At 20.7% G+C, this 16,191-nt stretch overlaps 1 protein-coding gene across 1 annotated transcript in view; it reads right to left on the reverse strand.

Annotated features, from left to right (window-relative positions):
* Nucleotides 1-16,191, reverse strand: part of LOC122500971 (tachykinin-like peptides receptor 99D) — a 46,872-nt gene that overhangs the window by 7,224 nt on the left and 23,457 nt on the right. Inside the window, exon 3 of the mRNA XM_043610162.1 lies at nucleotides 774-970. Coding sequence (XP_043466097.1) covers nucleotides 774-970 — 197 coding nt within the window. The remainder of the gene's footprint in view (nucleotides 1-773; nucleotides 971-16,191) is intronic.

A 16,191-nucleotide genomic window follows, 5' to 3' on the forward strand; every position in this document is an offset into this window, starting at 1 on the left:
TTCGTGAAATTGAATGAAAAATAATTGAATTTTTGCAAAGATTTTTATTGTTTATAAGAATAATTCAATTTTTTCGAAGGATTTTTTTAAATGTTAGAAAATAATTGAATTCTTTTGAAAATTTTTTTAACGAATTAAGAAAAAAATTCAATTCCTTTGTGAAATTTTATATATTGAAAATAATAGAATTTTTGCAAAGATTTTATTTAGTAGTTAAAAGAATAATTGAATTGTTTAGAAGGATTTTTAAAAATTTTTTGAAATAATTGAATTCTTTCGTGAAATTTTATTAAAAGTTTATAAAAAATTGCGAATTCATTCATGAAATATTTTTAAAATTAAATATTAAAAATAATTTAATTTTTGCAAAGAATTTTACTATTTATAAGAATAATTCAATTGTTTCGAAAGATATTTTAAATTTTGAAAAAAATAAGATTTTTTGTAAATTATATATGTATATATTTTTTTAAATTGAAGGAATTAATCCACTTCGAATTCTCATCTGAGGAGGCCCAACGTTGTCGGGCGAAAGCTATTGTATTTTTAAAAATATTTATTATTATTAATTTTAAGTTATTTATTATTATTTATTTAAATAATATTATTTATTATATATTATTTTTTTTAGTTTTTTTTTCTTTTCAAAGATTTTAGTAGTTAAAAAAATAATTGAATTGTTTCGAAGGATTTTAAAAATTTTTTTATAATAATAATAATAATAATAATAAAAAAAAATGGATTGTAAATTTGTTCATTAGGATTAAACTCACCTTGAATTCATCCAACAATAAATGATAGGATTGTACATGCTATTAGACATAGCCAACCAATATATGGCTAGATAGATCTCTTGAACGTATGGAGCGGTCGTGATTTCCGGAAGATATGACGTTATTATAAAGTACATGTGAAATGGTAACCAACATACCGCAAAGATGACCACCACGACTATCATCATTTTCACAACCTGAAATAATAATAATAATAATTATAATAACAATAACACTAGTAAATAATTACAATATATTGTCGCACAAATTCAATCGACATCTACTAATTGCTGATAATAATTCTACAATTTAGATAATCGTTTACGAATATTTGATTGTACAATAAAATATATTGTGGCTATTAATCATGTATTTGGGAATTTAATGAGAAGCAAAATTAATTTTACATATTTTATGTAGGTATAATAATATTGATGATAATAATAAAAAATAAGTAAAAAATAAAAACAAAAATAAATATAAATAAAAATAATAATAAATATAATATGTAGAGAGAATATTCGATATATATATATATATATATATATATATATATATATATATATATATATATATATATATAGAGGTTTATAATTTATTTGATGACATTAAAATTTTGTAGATAACAAGTTCACGAGTTGAGAAGAAATTAGAAACATTTCGTTTGAAGAACTGAGAGATAAATGCAAGAGAAGATCGAGTAGGTTTCAATTTCTCGCTTAACGAAGCAAGACAATTAACGTTCATCTTCTTTACAGTTGCTGTGAGCACGTTCATAGTTCCGTAATGTATAAGGTATAATAAGCCAAAGATAATATTAACTATTCTGGTATCTATTCTTGATGTGTAAATTCACGAAATTAATTCAACCTTCAATTCAATTTAAAAGAGTCATTAATATATAAATATATACGTGAAAGATCGTAATTTCAAGAAAAACTTATAAATTAGAAGAAAAATTATTACATTATAATTAAAAGAAAAACTTACAAATAATAAATAGTAAATTTATAAAATTTATTTTTTTATATTTATAATTTAGACCTTGAAATAGTAAAATAGTACCTAATAAAATAAATAGTAAAGGAATAAATAATAGTATAGTAGTAAATAGTATAAAAAGAATAAATAGTAATTAATTATAAGTATGATAATCACAGTTTTTCTGCAGATATCAAATTTTGACAAAAAACAAATCAAAAGTTTCGCGAAGCAACGTTTTGATATCAAATTCAGATAAAAAAAAAAACAAATCAAAATTGTTGCGAAGCAATACTTTTGATTCGTTTTTTTTTAATCTCAATTTGATATCCTTATAGGAAAACTACGAAATATAAATGTTTCACAAAATAATATTTTCCGTGAAAAATAAATTTTCATCAGCGAAATATTTTTTAAATTGTTATGATAAATTATTTTTTTTTTGTTAAAAATTAAAAATTTATCAAAATAAACGAAATGGACTTTATATGTTACTAACAAAAACAAGGGGATAAGCCAAGAGACAGAAGGGATTTTTCTTTATACGAGAAAGCAGAGAGAAAGCGAGGTAAAAATAAAGAAAAGAGAAAAAGAAAAAGAGAGAAAGTAATCGCAGTGTATCGTTACGTGAAAGTTGTAACCCATTCAGTATTGGTTTCTAAGTTCACAGTATTTTTCTGTTATACGTTAGCACACTCAGCATCTATTTTGCAAAACTACTCTTTTGGGATATATTTCCAACAACATATATATATATATATATATATATATATATATATATATATATATATATATATATATATAGGTATAAATATATATATATAGAAAAAAAAATTCCATCAAATTTTTAAGGGCTATAATACCCATGAGACATTTTGATATAACGATATGGATACACGCACGATAAATATAATTATATACCTACGTCATCAGTTACTTTTAAAATATTTATATAAAATGTTTCTTATTATTTCTTTGCTATTTTCATAAATTCTAATAAGTATATTATTTTTTGAAACCTTATGATATCAATTTCCCTTTTAATAGTAGGTATATTTAAATTGTGTTAATTATATATGTTTTTATTCTACTGCAATTATATTTTAAAGATACAAATATTATTGACTGTAATCTGACTTATAAAAAATTTACAAATTCTTTTAATAATAATTTTTCTTAATTATACTTCAGTAGTATAGGTCAATTCAAGTCAGACCTTGAAATATTTATTTTATTTTTTATCATTTTTAAAGATGAACAATTTAATATTTAATCTAGAGCTTTATATCTTAATAATAATTTTTCTTAATTCAGAATCAGTAGTATAGGTCATTTTTTGTCAGACTTGGAAATTTTAATATTTTTTTAAACAATATGAAGAAAAAAAAATGTTATTATTCAATATACAATTTTATTTCTTGATAATCATTTCTCTTAAATAAGAATGAGTAGTATAAGTCAATTTTAGGCAGACATGAAAATATTAATTTTTTTATCTCTCAAGATAAAGAATTTAAATATTTCACCTGCAGCTTCTTTAAGTAATAATAATTTTTCTTTTTTAAGATTCAGTAGTATAGATCACTTTTGGTCGGACTAAAAATAATACAAAGCCAAAAATTAATAATAATAATAATAATAATAATAATAATAATAATAATAATAATAATAATAATAATAATAATAATAATAATAATTTCTCTTAATTAAGAATCAGTAGTAAAGATCAATTTTAGTCAGACCTGGAAATATTTAATTAGTTCTTTACCATTTTTAAGAAAGAAATGTTAATATTTAATCTGTATTTATATTTGTTAATAATAATTTCTCTTAATTAAGAATCAGTAGTAAAGATCAATTTTAGTCAGACCTGGAAATAATTAATTATTTTTTTGCCTCTGCAAAGATAAATAATTTTAATTTTTAATATAAAGTTTCTCATATTACATTAAAAATAATTTTTCTTATTTAAGATTTAGTAGAATAGCTCAATTTTAGTCAGACCTGGAAATATTTAATTATTTCTTTAGCATTTTTAAGAAAGAAATTTTAATATTTAATCTGCATTTTTGTTTCTTAATAATAAATTTTCTTAATTACGAATCAGTAGTACAGGTCACTTTTAGTCAGACCTGAAAATACTTAATTATTTTTTTTAACCTTTTTGATTTTGAAGATGAAAAATTTATTAACTGTTAAATGACTGAAAAAAATCCAGAGTTTTATTTAATAATAATAATGTTTCTAAATTAAATTTTTCAGTAGTGTAGGTCAATTTCAGTCAGACCTTAAAATATTTAATTATTTAAAAAAATATTTTTCTACATAATTATATTAAAATTTAGTCAACAGCATATTTTATGTAAATGATAATTTTACTTAATTAAAATTCAGTAGTATAGGTCTGTTTTAATCAGCCCAGAAATATTTAAATATTTTCTTGACTTTTAGTAGACAATAATTTCAGTGTTTAATTTAGAATTTCTGTTATTAATATATTACTTTGCTATAGCAAAGTAATTTTTCGTTAATTAAAAATTAGTAGTTTAGATCAATTTTAGTCAGACTGGGAAATATTTATTTACTTTTTTACTATTTTGAAGATAAAAAATTTAATTATTTAATTTACAGCTTTTTTCTATTAATAATTATTTTTCTTAATTAAGAATCAGTAGTACAGGTCAGTTTTAGTGTCAGACCTGAAAATACTTCATTATTTTTTTTACCTTTTTGATTTTGAAAATGAAAAATTTATTAACTATAAAATGACTAAAAAAATCAAGTTTTATTTAATAATAATAATGTTTCTTAAATAAACTTCAGTAGTGTAGGTCGATTTCAGTCAGACCTTGAAATATTTAATTATTTTTAAAAATATTTTTCTACATAATTATATTAAAATTGAGTCAACAGCATTTTTTATGTAAATGATAATTCTTCTTAATTAAGATTCAGTAGTATAGGTCAATTTTAGTCAGACCCGAAATTTTGAACTATTTTCATTACTTTTAGTAGACAATAATTTGAGTGTTTAATTTAGAATTTTTCTTATTATTATTAGTAAAGTAAATTTTCGTTAATTAAAAATCAATAGTTTAAATCAATTTTAGTCAGACCGGGAAATATTTTCCTATTTCTTTACTATTTTGAAGATGAAAAATTTCATTATTCAATTTACAGCTTTTTTTATTAATAATCATTTTTCTTAATTAAGAATCAGTAGTACAGGTCAGTTTTAGCCAGACATGAAAATACTTAATGATATGTTTACCTTTCTGGTTTTGAAGATAAAAAATTTCAATATTTAATCTGAATTTTTCATTATTATTAATAATTTTCCTTAATTAAAAATCAGTAGTACAGATCAATTTTTTTTTCAATTTTCAATTTTCAGTCAGACATATTTTTTTCAAAATTATCCTTATATGTTAAATCAGTAGGAGTAATAGTCAGCTTATAGTCAGACATCTTTTTTCCTTAATAATTATAATTTCGAAAATCAGTAGTAAAAGTCAGTTTATAGTCAGACAGCTGTTTTTTTTATAAATCTTATTAATTTCTAAAATGAGTAGTAAAAGTTATTCTACATAATATTATTATTATATTATAAAATTTTTGATATGTAGTTAATTCCACGGAGAATTTTATATATAATATATTCTCAAGGATGAGAAAAAATAAATCTCATTACTAAAGCAAAAATAAAATGGGATTAAAATATTAAAATATATTCGTGCCTTATCTAATGTGATTCTAACTTCGTTTATGAATCTAACTGTTACACCATACATAAAGAATACGGCAGGGAGAGAAATATATAGCTTTTGAAAATTATCTTCCAACAACTGAGACGTGAGCTTTTTTGATAAAACATTCTAAAAGTGATTTTATAGAAGATTTTTTTCTATATAAATCCTATATAAATATATAAGAAGACAATGAAGGGAGGAAAAAAGATGTGGTGGGAAAAAAGGGGGGAAGGGGAAAAAGTGATTTGCAACTTTAGATAAAAGAAGAGAGTGTGAGAGAGGGAGAGAGACGCATACTTTGATAATTATCTTATAGTATGCAAAACTTGACAACAATGAATCATTCTACAATTAATCCGATTATGCATGTTAAAAAAAAGTAACAAATGGCTATACTTGCTGGAATGATAAATTAATCTTGTGTAAATTATGATCCTAAAATGAATTCATCCTTCATTTTCATATTTTTTAAACTTTTATTTTTCACTTTTATTATATACGTGTCGCGTTCAATTTTTAAAGGAAGATTAGTTCTTTTTTTGTTGTTACTGAGTAAAAAAGTAGAAAAATAAATCATTTATTTTAAGATTTAGAAGTAGAAAATAATTTGAAAATTATTTACATAGATTTATATATTTATCATTACAATTACAATTATAAATTGTAGAAAGAAAAAAAAAATAAAAAAAATATATAAATTATTATTATTATCGTTTAAATATTTGTCATAAACTTTTTTCGTATTTTAAATTAAAAATCGTTATGGAGTATAATCCATAAAAAATTAAAATTATTCTCACGATTATTATTCTCGATTATTATTATTCTCGATTATTATTATTCTCGCGTTTCCAACCAAATTGGCGTATATTAAAAAAAATTTTCAATATTTTTCTCCGCCACGATAATAAAGAAAGTTTTTTAAGAATACAAAAAAAGCTCTCCAATTTTTTATACACAACTGTAGTTAAAAGTCTGTCAAAAACAGAGAATTACGGCGAGGTAAAAATCCAATCGTTATAAAAACATATAAACACCACGCGGTCACAGTGAATGTCAATCCATTTTTTTTACTCCTCCACATACAATAAAAATAAAAGAAGAAGAGTAATTTTTTTTAATACTTATTTTTCAATTTCGTTTAATAAAAATTTCTATAGGAATCAGTAGCGAGAGTCAATTTTTAGCCAGACAATTTATATTTTCAAATTCTGTTTTTGAAAACTACTTAAAATCTTATTTTTAAATGTTTATTGAAATTATATTTAGAATTATTTAAATTCTTTAATTTAAATTTAACGTTTAAAATATTAAAAAAGTTCTTTAAATTTCATTAAATATAATTTAATTTCTTTAAATTTCTTTAAAATAAGTAGTAAAAGTCAGTTTACAGTCAGACCTTAAACACTGAATTCAATCTGCAAATGAATAGTTAATCTATTATTAAAATTATCTATAGTTAATTTTTATAATTCATTTGCAATTTCTCTAATGAAAATTCTATATAAAAATCAGTAGTGATAGTCAACTTAGAGTCAGACAAGACTTTTTATTTATTCTCTAATTAAAAAGTTAATTTGACAAAGTTTATGTAAGATTTTATACTTTCTATAAATTACTATTTTCTATCACAGTAAAACGTGAGGTATTAAAATAACACCAGAAAGGATTAAAATAACCTATTTTGTTGTTATTTTTAACTATGAATGAAATTTTACTTTAAATAAAACAACAAAGTCAACATTCTCGTCAAAATTTTAATTCTTTTTATAAATAATAAAATTCTTCTCTGATATTCAATTATTTTACAAAATTTTAATCAAATTCTTGTCAAAATTTCAATTATTTTCAAAAGTTTTCTAAAATTCAATGATTTTCAATATCTACTATTTCAATAAAAATTTTCCAAAAGAATTCCATTATTAAAAAAAAATCTGAATAAAATTCTACGCAAACATTGCATTATTTTCATAAATAATAAAATTTTTTACAGAAATTCAATTATTTACAAATTTTTTTTTTATAAATTTCTTTGCAATAATTCAATTATTTTCATCAATAATAACTTTTTTACAGGGATTCAATTATTTTTATAAATAATAAAATTCTTTTAGGATTTCAATTATTTTCATAAATAATAAAACTCATTGCAGAATTTCCATTATTTTTAATGCAATTTTAATCGAATTCCTCGAAAAATGTAATTATTCTTAAAAATTTTATTAAAATTCATTCAAAGAATTTAATGAATTAAAAAATTTGTTGATAACATTTTTTATGAGAATTTAATTTCAAGAAACATGAAATTAATAAATTATTTATTTTTGTATTTAAATAATTGAATTCTCGTAGAAATTACTAATAAAAATGGTTTTAAAAATAAATTTCAGTTAAATTTCTAGATAATAATTCAATATTAAAAGCATTATAACGTGGATTTTTAGAAATAATTAAATTTTGAAAAAGTTTTTTACTAAAATCATTGAAATTCTTAATTTTTCATATTTTTGACAAACAATTCTGTAGAATTAATTTTTTTTTAAGTTTAATAGAATTTTTATTGAAATTATTTCAAGTTTTTATTTTTCAATAAAAATTTAATTAGAGAATTTCCGAATAATTGGAATTTTGTAAAATTGAATTGTAAACGAATGAATTTGGAAATTCTCAAAGAACTTTTTTAAAAATTATTAAAAATAATGAATTTATTGAAGAATTTTAGTTAAAAATACTAGACAAAAATTTAATTTTAGGGAAGTTACAAATTATTGCAGAAATTCAATTATTTTCAAGAGTAATAAAATTCTTCTTAAGGATTCAATTATTTTTAATAATAATAAAACTCATCGCAGCGTTTCAATTATTTTTCATAAAATTATAATTGAATTCCTTGAAAAAAGTAATTATGTTTATGCAAGTTTTAATAAAATTCGACAAAAGTATTCAATTATTTAGAAATTTGTTACTAAAATTCTTTATGAGAATTGAATTTTGAAAAACATTCAATTATTCAATGAATTATTTACTTTTGCATATAAATAATTAAATTCTTGTAGAATTTTGTAATAAAAATTGATTTTCATTTTATAAAAATGAATTTCAGTTAAATTTTAGATTGTAATTGAATATTAAAAGCAATATAACGTGGATTGTTAGAGATAATTGAATTTTGAAATTAATTTTTTTTAAAAAGTTTAATTGAATTTTCTTTTATATTATTTGAAGTTTTTATTTTCTAATATGCATTTAATTAAAGAATTTAAGAATAATTGAAATTTCGTGAAATTGAATATTGTAAAGAAATGGTTCTGAAAATTGCCAAAGAACTTTTTCGAAAATTATTAAAAATAATTGATATAAAGTAAAATTGTAGTTAAAAATTCTTGAAAATAATAATTGAATTGAAATAATGAAAATAATTTTGAAGAAGTATAATATTCTTATAATATAAAAAAATTTAATGAACTAAAATTTCATTCATTGTAAAAGATATCACTAAAATTGTTTACTTTAATCTTTTTTGGTGTTAATTTAATCTGCAACACTTTTTAATACCTCACGATTGACTGTGTTCTTATTAAACTATTATTTTTAATTTTTAAGAGCCATTTAAATTATTATTCCACTACTACAATTATTAAATTTGATCAATTTAGTGATTTTAATTTTAAAATATTTAAAAATTAAAATTAAAATCTAAATATTTAAAAAAAAGGAAATTTTGAAAATTTAATGTCAAGAATAGTCTAAAAATAGTAAATAGAAATATTTGATAGATATAATGAAAATGATGAGGTAAATATAATAAAATTGATAAATTAGTTTATCAATAAAGTAAAGTTAATATTGTAATAATTAGAAACGAAATTTCGTTCGTGTAATGAAATTTCGATAACTAACAATAAAGTTTTAGCTGCTACTTGTTTAAATTAGCTTTTTGTTCTTCATATGAGGAAGCCTACTAATTACACGGAATTGGTGGTTTGGGGTAGGTATACGCAAAACTTTCTTCTTTATCCACTAATCAAGCGTATATTATGCGGTTTTTCAGAAAATAAATTGGGCAATTAAACGACAATATTATTTCCATAAAAACCCACATATTCTCATATTATTTACCCAGCAGAATTATTCAACATATTTTCAAAGTTTACCTCTACCTGCGACTCTCTCTCTCTCACACACACTCTTTTTCTCCTTTTTTTCATTTTCTACCATTTTTTAACTAAATTTTTCTCCTCTTTTTTTTCTTTTTCTCTCTTTCTCTCCCTCTCGATCTCTTTTTTTTCCCTTTTATATGATCCTTCCAGACTCAATTATCCTATCCTTTCATTAGCAACGTTATCTTGTTCTAAAAAGAAATGATTATTCCATACTGTCGTTCATTTAAAGTGATCATTTTTTTTATTATTGGATTTTTTCCAGTGGAATTGTAATATGCCATTAATAAAGTTTTCAGCATTGAATCTCGTTCACTTCAACTAAGTTTATAAGAGTGTTATTGAACAATTTTCTTTTTTTTATATATGTCTTTTGATGTGTGCAATAATCCTTTGAACGTTACTTTAATAATGTTAGTTTAATATGGGAATTTTTATTCTCGAGAGTTTGGAAATATGTATTTTTAAAAAGTATATTTTATCATTTTTTGTAAATTATAAGTGTACATAAAAAAAGTAAAATGAAATATTAATTATTTTTAGTGTAAAAAACAGCGTATATTAAAAATTAAAATTGTTTATCTTTGCAGAGGTAAAAAAATAATTAAATATTTTCAGGTCTGACTAAAATTGACCTATTCTACTGATTTTTAATTAAAAAAAATTATTAATAATGAAAAAGCTCTAAATTAAATATTGAAGTATTTATCTGCAATATAAAGGTAAGAAAAACAAATAAATAATAAAATATTTCCAGGTCTGACTAAAACTGCTTTTAACCACTGATTTCTAATAAAAGGATATTTCTCATTATTAAAAAAAAGTATAAATTAAATTCTGAAATTTTTAATTCGTTTATATAGTCAAACAATGTTTTATTCACTTCCCCTAGCTATTAGAATTTATCTTTTAAAAAAATAATTTTTTTTCTCTCGTGTTTTTTAAAAACAGAAACAAGTTTCCTGTAAATTTTGTAAATAACTCGATAGATTAACACGTTTCTATTTCTGATTTGAACTTATCGAGAATCTCTGGAAATTCGTTTTTGCATATATAGGAAACATTGAACTATAGTTTCTGTCGCATAGAAAATGTGAAACGAGAAGTACACACTTACACACACACATATATATGCATTCGCGTCGATACTTGTCTCTCGCTTAATTGAAAATTGTTGACTGTAAATCTAATATTTTAGAGGGGCAATTCAATTACGTTCAGTTTTACATTTTTGAAAAAATAAACAAAAAAAAAAGAAAAAAAAGGGAAAAAAATAACACATGAAACAGGTGGTTCCACTAAATAAAAATGCACAATTTACTCTTTACTTATAAATTTGTTTCACTTACAATCGCGTGTTGAGTGAGTGAGAGAGAGAGAGGGGAAAAGAGAAAGAGACATGTGTTATATATATATATATATATATATATACATCAGTAAAATTGAAATGCTGATAATTAAAAGTTTGCTTGCTTAATTATAAACATTATTGTTATATTCGCGAAACATGAATGTCATTTTTGTGCGGGAAAATTTTTCTCCTTTTTCACTGCATTATTAAATATTTTTTATAAAATATTAAATAATTAAAATTAATTATTCAGAAATTAATTATTTTTTATTTCCTATTTTTAAAATTTATTTTTATTTTTTTTTTCTATTCTTCTATTTTTTCCATTTTGTAAATTTGCTTCTCTATTTTTTATTGTATAGGCATAATTTATTTTCTTTTATAATCGAAAATTATTTGTTTGTTATTTGAAATTTTTTTCTATATTTCGAAATTTTTTTTTATTTATAGAAAAAGACATTTAAACTTTGTTTATTTCAATAAATAATATGTTAATTGTAATTTTAAATTTTAATTCCAATTTTTTATTTTTTTTTTGTTTATATTGATTGAAGATTTTCTTTTTCAAATTTTCCCTGTAATTTATAAATAGAATACTAGCTTTTTGAAGTAATTTGCGATAAAAAATGAATTCTTCACTCATACCATTTTGCCTCTTTTATTTCTTAAGTTTTAAAGTCTCTGGGAAGTATAATAGATACCAATTTCCACATTTTCCATGAAATTATATTCGCAAAAGCTTTTCTACCAACCAAAACGCGAGGCAAAAAGGATTTCCAAGGGAAATTCTTTTGCAACATTTTAAAATAAAATAAAATACTTTAAGAAGCTTTTTTCTTAACTTTTTTTTTACATATACAAAATATTTACCCTACTATACGCCCATTCTTTTCCCACCTGCCGCCTTACTAACTATAATAACATTGCTATTTCTAAAATTTAAAAACAATTTCTATATTTTTAAGAAAATTTCTAAATTTCAAATTTAAAAAAGTTAATTTAATTAATTTTTTAATTTTATTTATTTAATTAATAGAAAATTATAATTCCTTGTTGATTTTTAAGTATAAAAGTAATCTGAAGAAAAATTTCAAAATTTTGTCAATTATTTATTTGTAGATTGAATTGAAAGTCTACTGATTTCTAATTAAAAAAAAAATTAGGCTCTTATTAATAAATCAAAAAATTAAAGATTAAATATCAAATTTTTTTCTACAAAAAAGTGAAAAAATAATTATTTTTCTGGTCTGACTGAAACTGACCTTTACTACTATTTTTCAAATAATTAAAAAGTTATTATTAATTGATAAAGTTGTAGATTAAATATTGACATTTTTTCTTATTACAAGTGGTAAAAAGAATAATTAATTATTTTCAGGTCTGACTAAAAGTGACCTATACTACTGAATTTTAAATAAGAAAAATTATTATTATTATTATTATAAAAAACTGTACATAAAAAAATTAAAATTATTTATCTTTGCAGGAGTAAAAAAATAATTGTTTCCAGGTCTGATAAAAATTGACCTATACTACTGATTATTTATTATAAGAGAAATTATTATTAAAAAATAAAAATATAGATAAATATTGTGATATAAAATTATTAGGTATAATGAGAAGCTGATGCATTTAAATTGATATATATAATTAAGTCACATCGTGTGAGATGAAGTGAATTATATGGAATAAATGGAATTTGTGAATTTTGAGCAATCTAAAGACAGGCTTCAATTGAATTGTTGGGCGTGAAAATAGGGTTATATCTACAATAGAAATTATGCTCAGCAATTGCAATCTACCATTGTTTATTGCTTTTGGTATTATGCAAATTGACGATAACAATGTGCCACAAATGTTTGATTATATGTAAATCTATCAACACGGTGATGTGTAGATTATCGAAATATTTTAGATTTATTTGATTATTGCTTCATAAAATCATTTCATTTTGTGATTTTTATTTACCATTTTTCGCCCCTTGATTGTAAACAAAACCCCTCTCTCCTTTCGTTATATAATTATTATTTATTTAATAATAAATGGAAAATTATAACTAATAGGAGTAATAATAATTTTCTTAAACAAAATTCAGTAGTATAGGTCAGTTTTAGTCAGACCTGGAAGTAAACAAAATTATTAATGATAAATAAAATTAATAAATAAAAAATATTCTACAATAGAAACAATTTATAAGAATAAGAAAAAATTTAGTTGAAATATTTATACTTAGTCAGACAATCAATTTTTTTTTAAATTAATAATTCGAAACACAAGAAAAGGTCAAAAGTTTGTCCAAATAATATCAAAAATGTGAGTGTGAAGTAAAAATCACAAATTAAATTTTTTGTAGAAAAGAATTGTAAAAAAGATTAGAACCTTTTTTTTCTAAAGAAATAAGAAGAGAGAAAAAACATTTTTTTAAAAAAAGAAAATTCGAGAAGATCGAGAGATTGAGTTCTTAAAGTCATTTTCAAGAAAGTGTTGTTCATGTGAGGTAAATTACTACTGAATTTTCAGGACGATTAGAGATTTTTATATAAAACACAAAAGACAATTTTATTCCTTATGAAAGATTTTATCTTCTTTTTCAAAAAAATAAATAAAATAAATATAAAAAAAATACAAATAAATATTTAAAATAAAAATAAGTAAATAAAAAAAATTATTGAAAATAAATAAGCAAATCTAAATCAAATATTTTAAAAAATATATAAACTTATATATATAAACTCTGAATTATATAAATAATCGAAATAAATAAATAAAAAAATTAAATAAAAATAAAAAACTAAATAGAAATAAATGAATAAATAAAAGTAGGTAATTAAACTAAAATAATTAAATTCAAAAATAAATATTAATAAATAAATAAATAATAAGAAAATACTGTGAAATTAAATACATAAAAACCTGAGGCATTCATCAAATTGTCATGTGGAGGATTAAATATACGTTCGGGGTAAAAAAGAATACATAAAAAGGAAAGAAGAAAAATACATTTTTCTTATTTGCCTTTCGATGGCTTTGATTTATAGAAATTACATTTTTTTTTCTTCCTCGATATTGACTCGAAAAGTATGGAAGTTTGGCGATGTGGAACCTTTATATATTCGGCGTCAATTTCACCCTTGATCGAGTAATATTGAAAAAAAAACATGCTAATGTTGAATGGAACACAAATGAGGCATGTATAATATAGATATTATATAACGATTTCAAGAAAAATATATTACATTAGTTTTTTTCCTTTTTTTGTGTAAATATTCCATAGTTACGTGGCTGTAATAATAACTTTGAATGAAAATATCTCTATTGTATATGTCAGATACATAAAGATAGAAAGTCAATTTTTTTCTTTTGTCGTGTGTGGATAAGAATTGTCTGACTATACTCTTGATATTTCTACTGAATTTCTAAATTTTATTGTATAAATTATATTGTATTTTATTCTACTCCTAATACAGTACTTTTTATATTATTATTATTAATATAAAATAAATAATATTAAATAAATTTCATTATGAAAATCTAAAAATTAAATCTAACAGATTATTTTTAGTATATTATTATATCCATATATTATTTATTTATTTATTTATTTCATATTATATTATTTATTTATATATTATCTATATATTTTTGTTGTATTTTACAAACAATTTCGAATTGAAAAATTTAATTTTTATAGATTAACTTAAATATCAATATTACAAAAATGCCGCATGAGTAAACTTTGATATTACTACTTAAGAAATATTTGGAATTGTTTGAATAATTAATTAATTAAAAAATATTTAAACAATTACAAAATTTTCGAGACTGTACTTCAATTATTTAATTAAATTATGAATTAAATTATGATTAAATTATAAAATTTATCTTTAAGAACAAAAAGGTAAACAAATATAATTAAGTAGTTTCAGGTCTGACTAAAAATAACTTATACTACTTAATCTTAAATTCTTTAAATTTTAAACAATAAATCTCAAATTAAAAAAAAAATTATTCTTATTTAGAAAGGCTGTAGATTAAGTATTAAAATTCTTTATTTTTGAAGAGGTGAAGAAATAATTAAATATTTCGAGGTCTGACTAAAATTGATGTGTACTACTTATTTAGAATTAAGAAAAATTTTTAATAATAAAGTTGTAGATTAAAATATTGAAATTGTTTATCTTAAAAAAGGTAAGAAATTAAAAAACTGTTTCAGGTCTGACTAAAAATGATCTATACCACTGATTCTTAGTTAAGAAAATTATTATTATTATTAAATAAAGCTGTAGAATAACTATTTAAAATATATATCTACGAAAAGGTGCAAAAACATAAAAAATATTTCCAGGTCTGACTAAAACAGAACCGTTACTACTGATTCTCATTCAAGAAAAATTATGATTAATAATAAATATATGGATTAAATTATGAAATTTTTTATTTTCACAATTAAAAAGTTTAAAAAAATTAAGTATTTTCTGGTCTGACTGAAATTGACCTGTACTACTGAATCTTAATTAAGAAAAATTATTATTACTGAATGAAGCTTTAGATTGAATATTGATATTCTTTATCTTTGAATAGGTAAAAAAAATATTAAATATTTACAGGTCTGACTGAAATTGACTTATACTACTGATTCTTAATTAGAAGAAACTTATTAAAAAATAAAAATATAGATTGATTGTTAACATTTTTTTCTTCAAAATAGTACAAAAATTCTTGAATCTTTTCAAGTCTGACTAAAACTAATCTATACCACTGAATTTTAATTGTATAAAAATTATTATAATACAATAGATTATTGAAATTGTTTAATCATAAAAATCAAAAAGTTTATAAAAAAATAATTAAATATTATCAAGTCTGACTAAAACTAATCTATACTACTGAATCCTAGTTTAAAAAATTATTATTAATAATAAAAAAAGCTCATTTCTATTAAAAAGGAAATTACATACCAATGAAGCAAATTATAAATAAAAAACATTAATTTATAAAAAGCTGAAATAATTAAAAATAATATTAATAATTATTGTCACGTTTTGTTTAACGAAATATGGAGTAAAGAAATTAGAGCTATTATATAAAATAATAGCTTTTTTATCTTTTAGGAAAAGTAGATAATTTTTTTGAAAACTTCTCCAACTATAGGATTATTTTGCTAAATAATCTGAAAG

Source organism: Leptopilina heterotoma, unplaced genomic scaffold, assembly GCF_015476425.1.
Source record: "Leptopilina heterotoma isolate Lh14 unplaced genomic scaffold, ASM1547642v1 Lhet_192, whole genome shotgun sequence".
In the NCBI taxonomy this organism is placed as follows: Eukaryota; Metazoa; Arthropoda; class Insecta; order Hymenoptera; family Figitidae; genus Leptopilina; species Leptopilina heterotoma.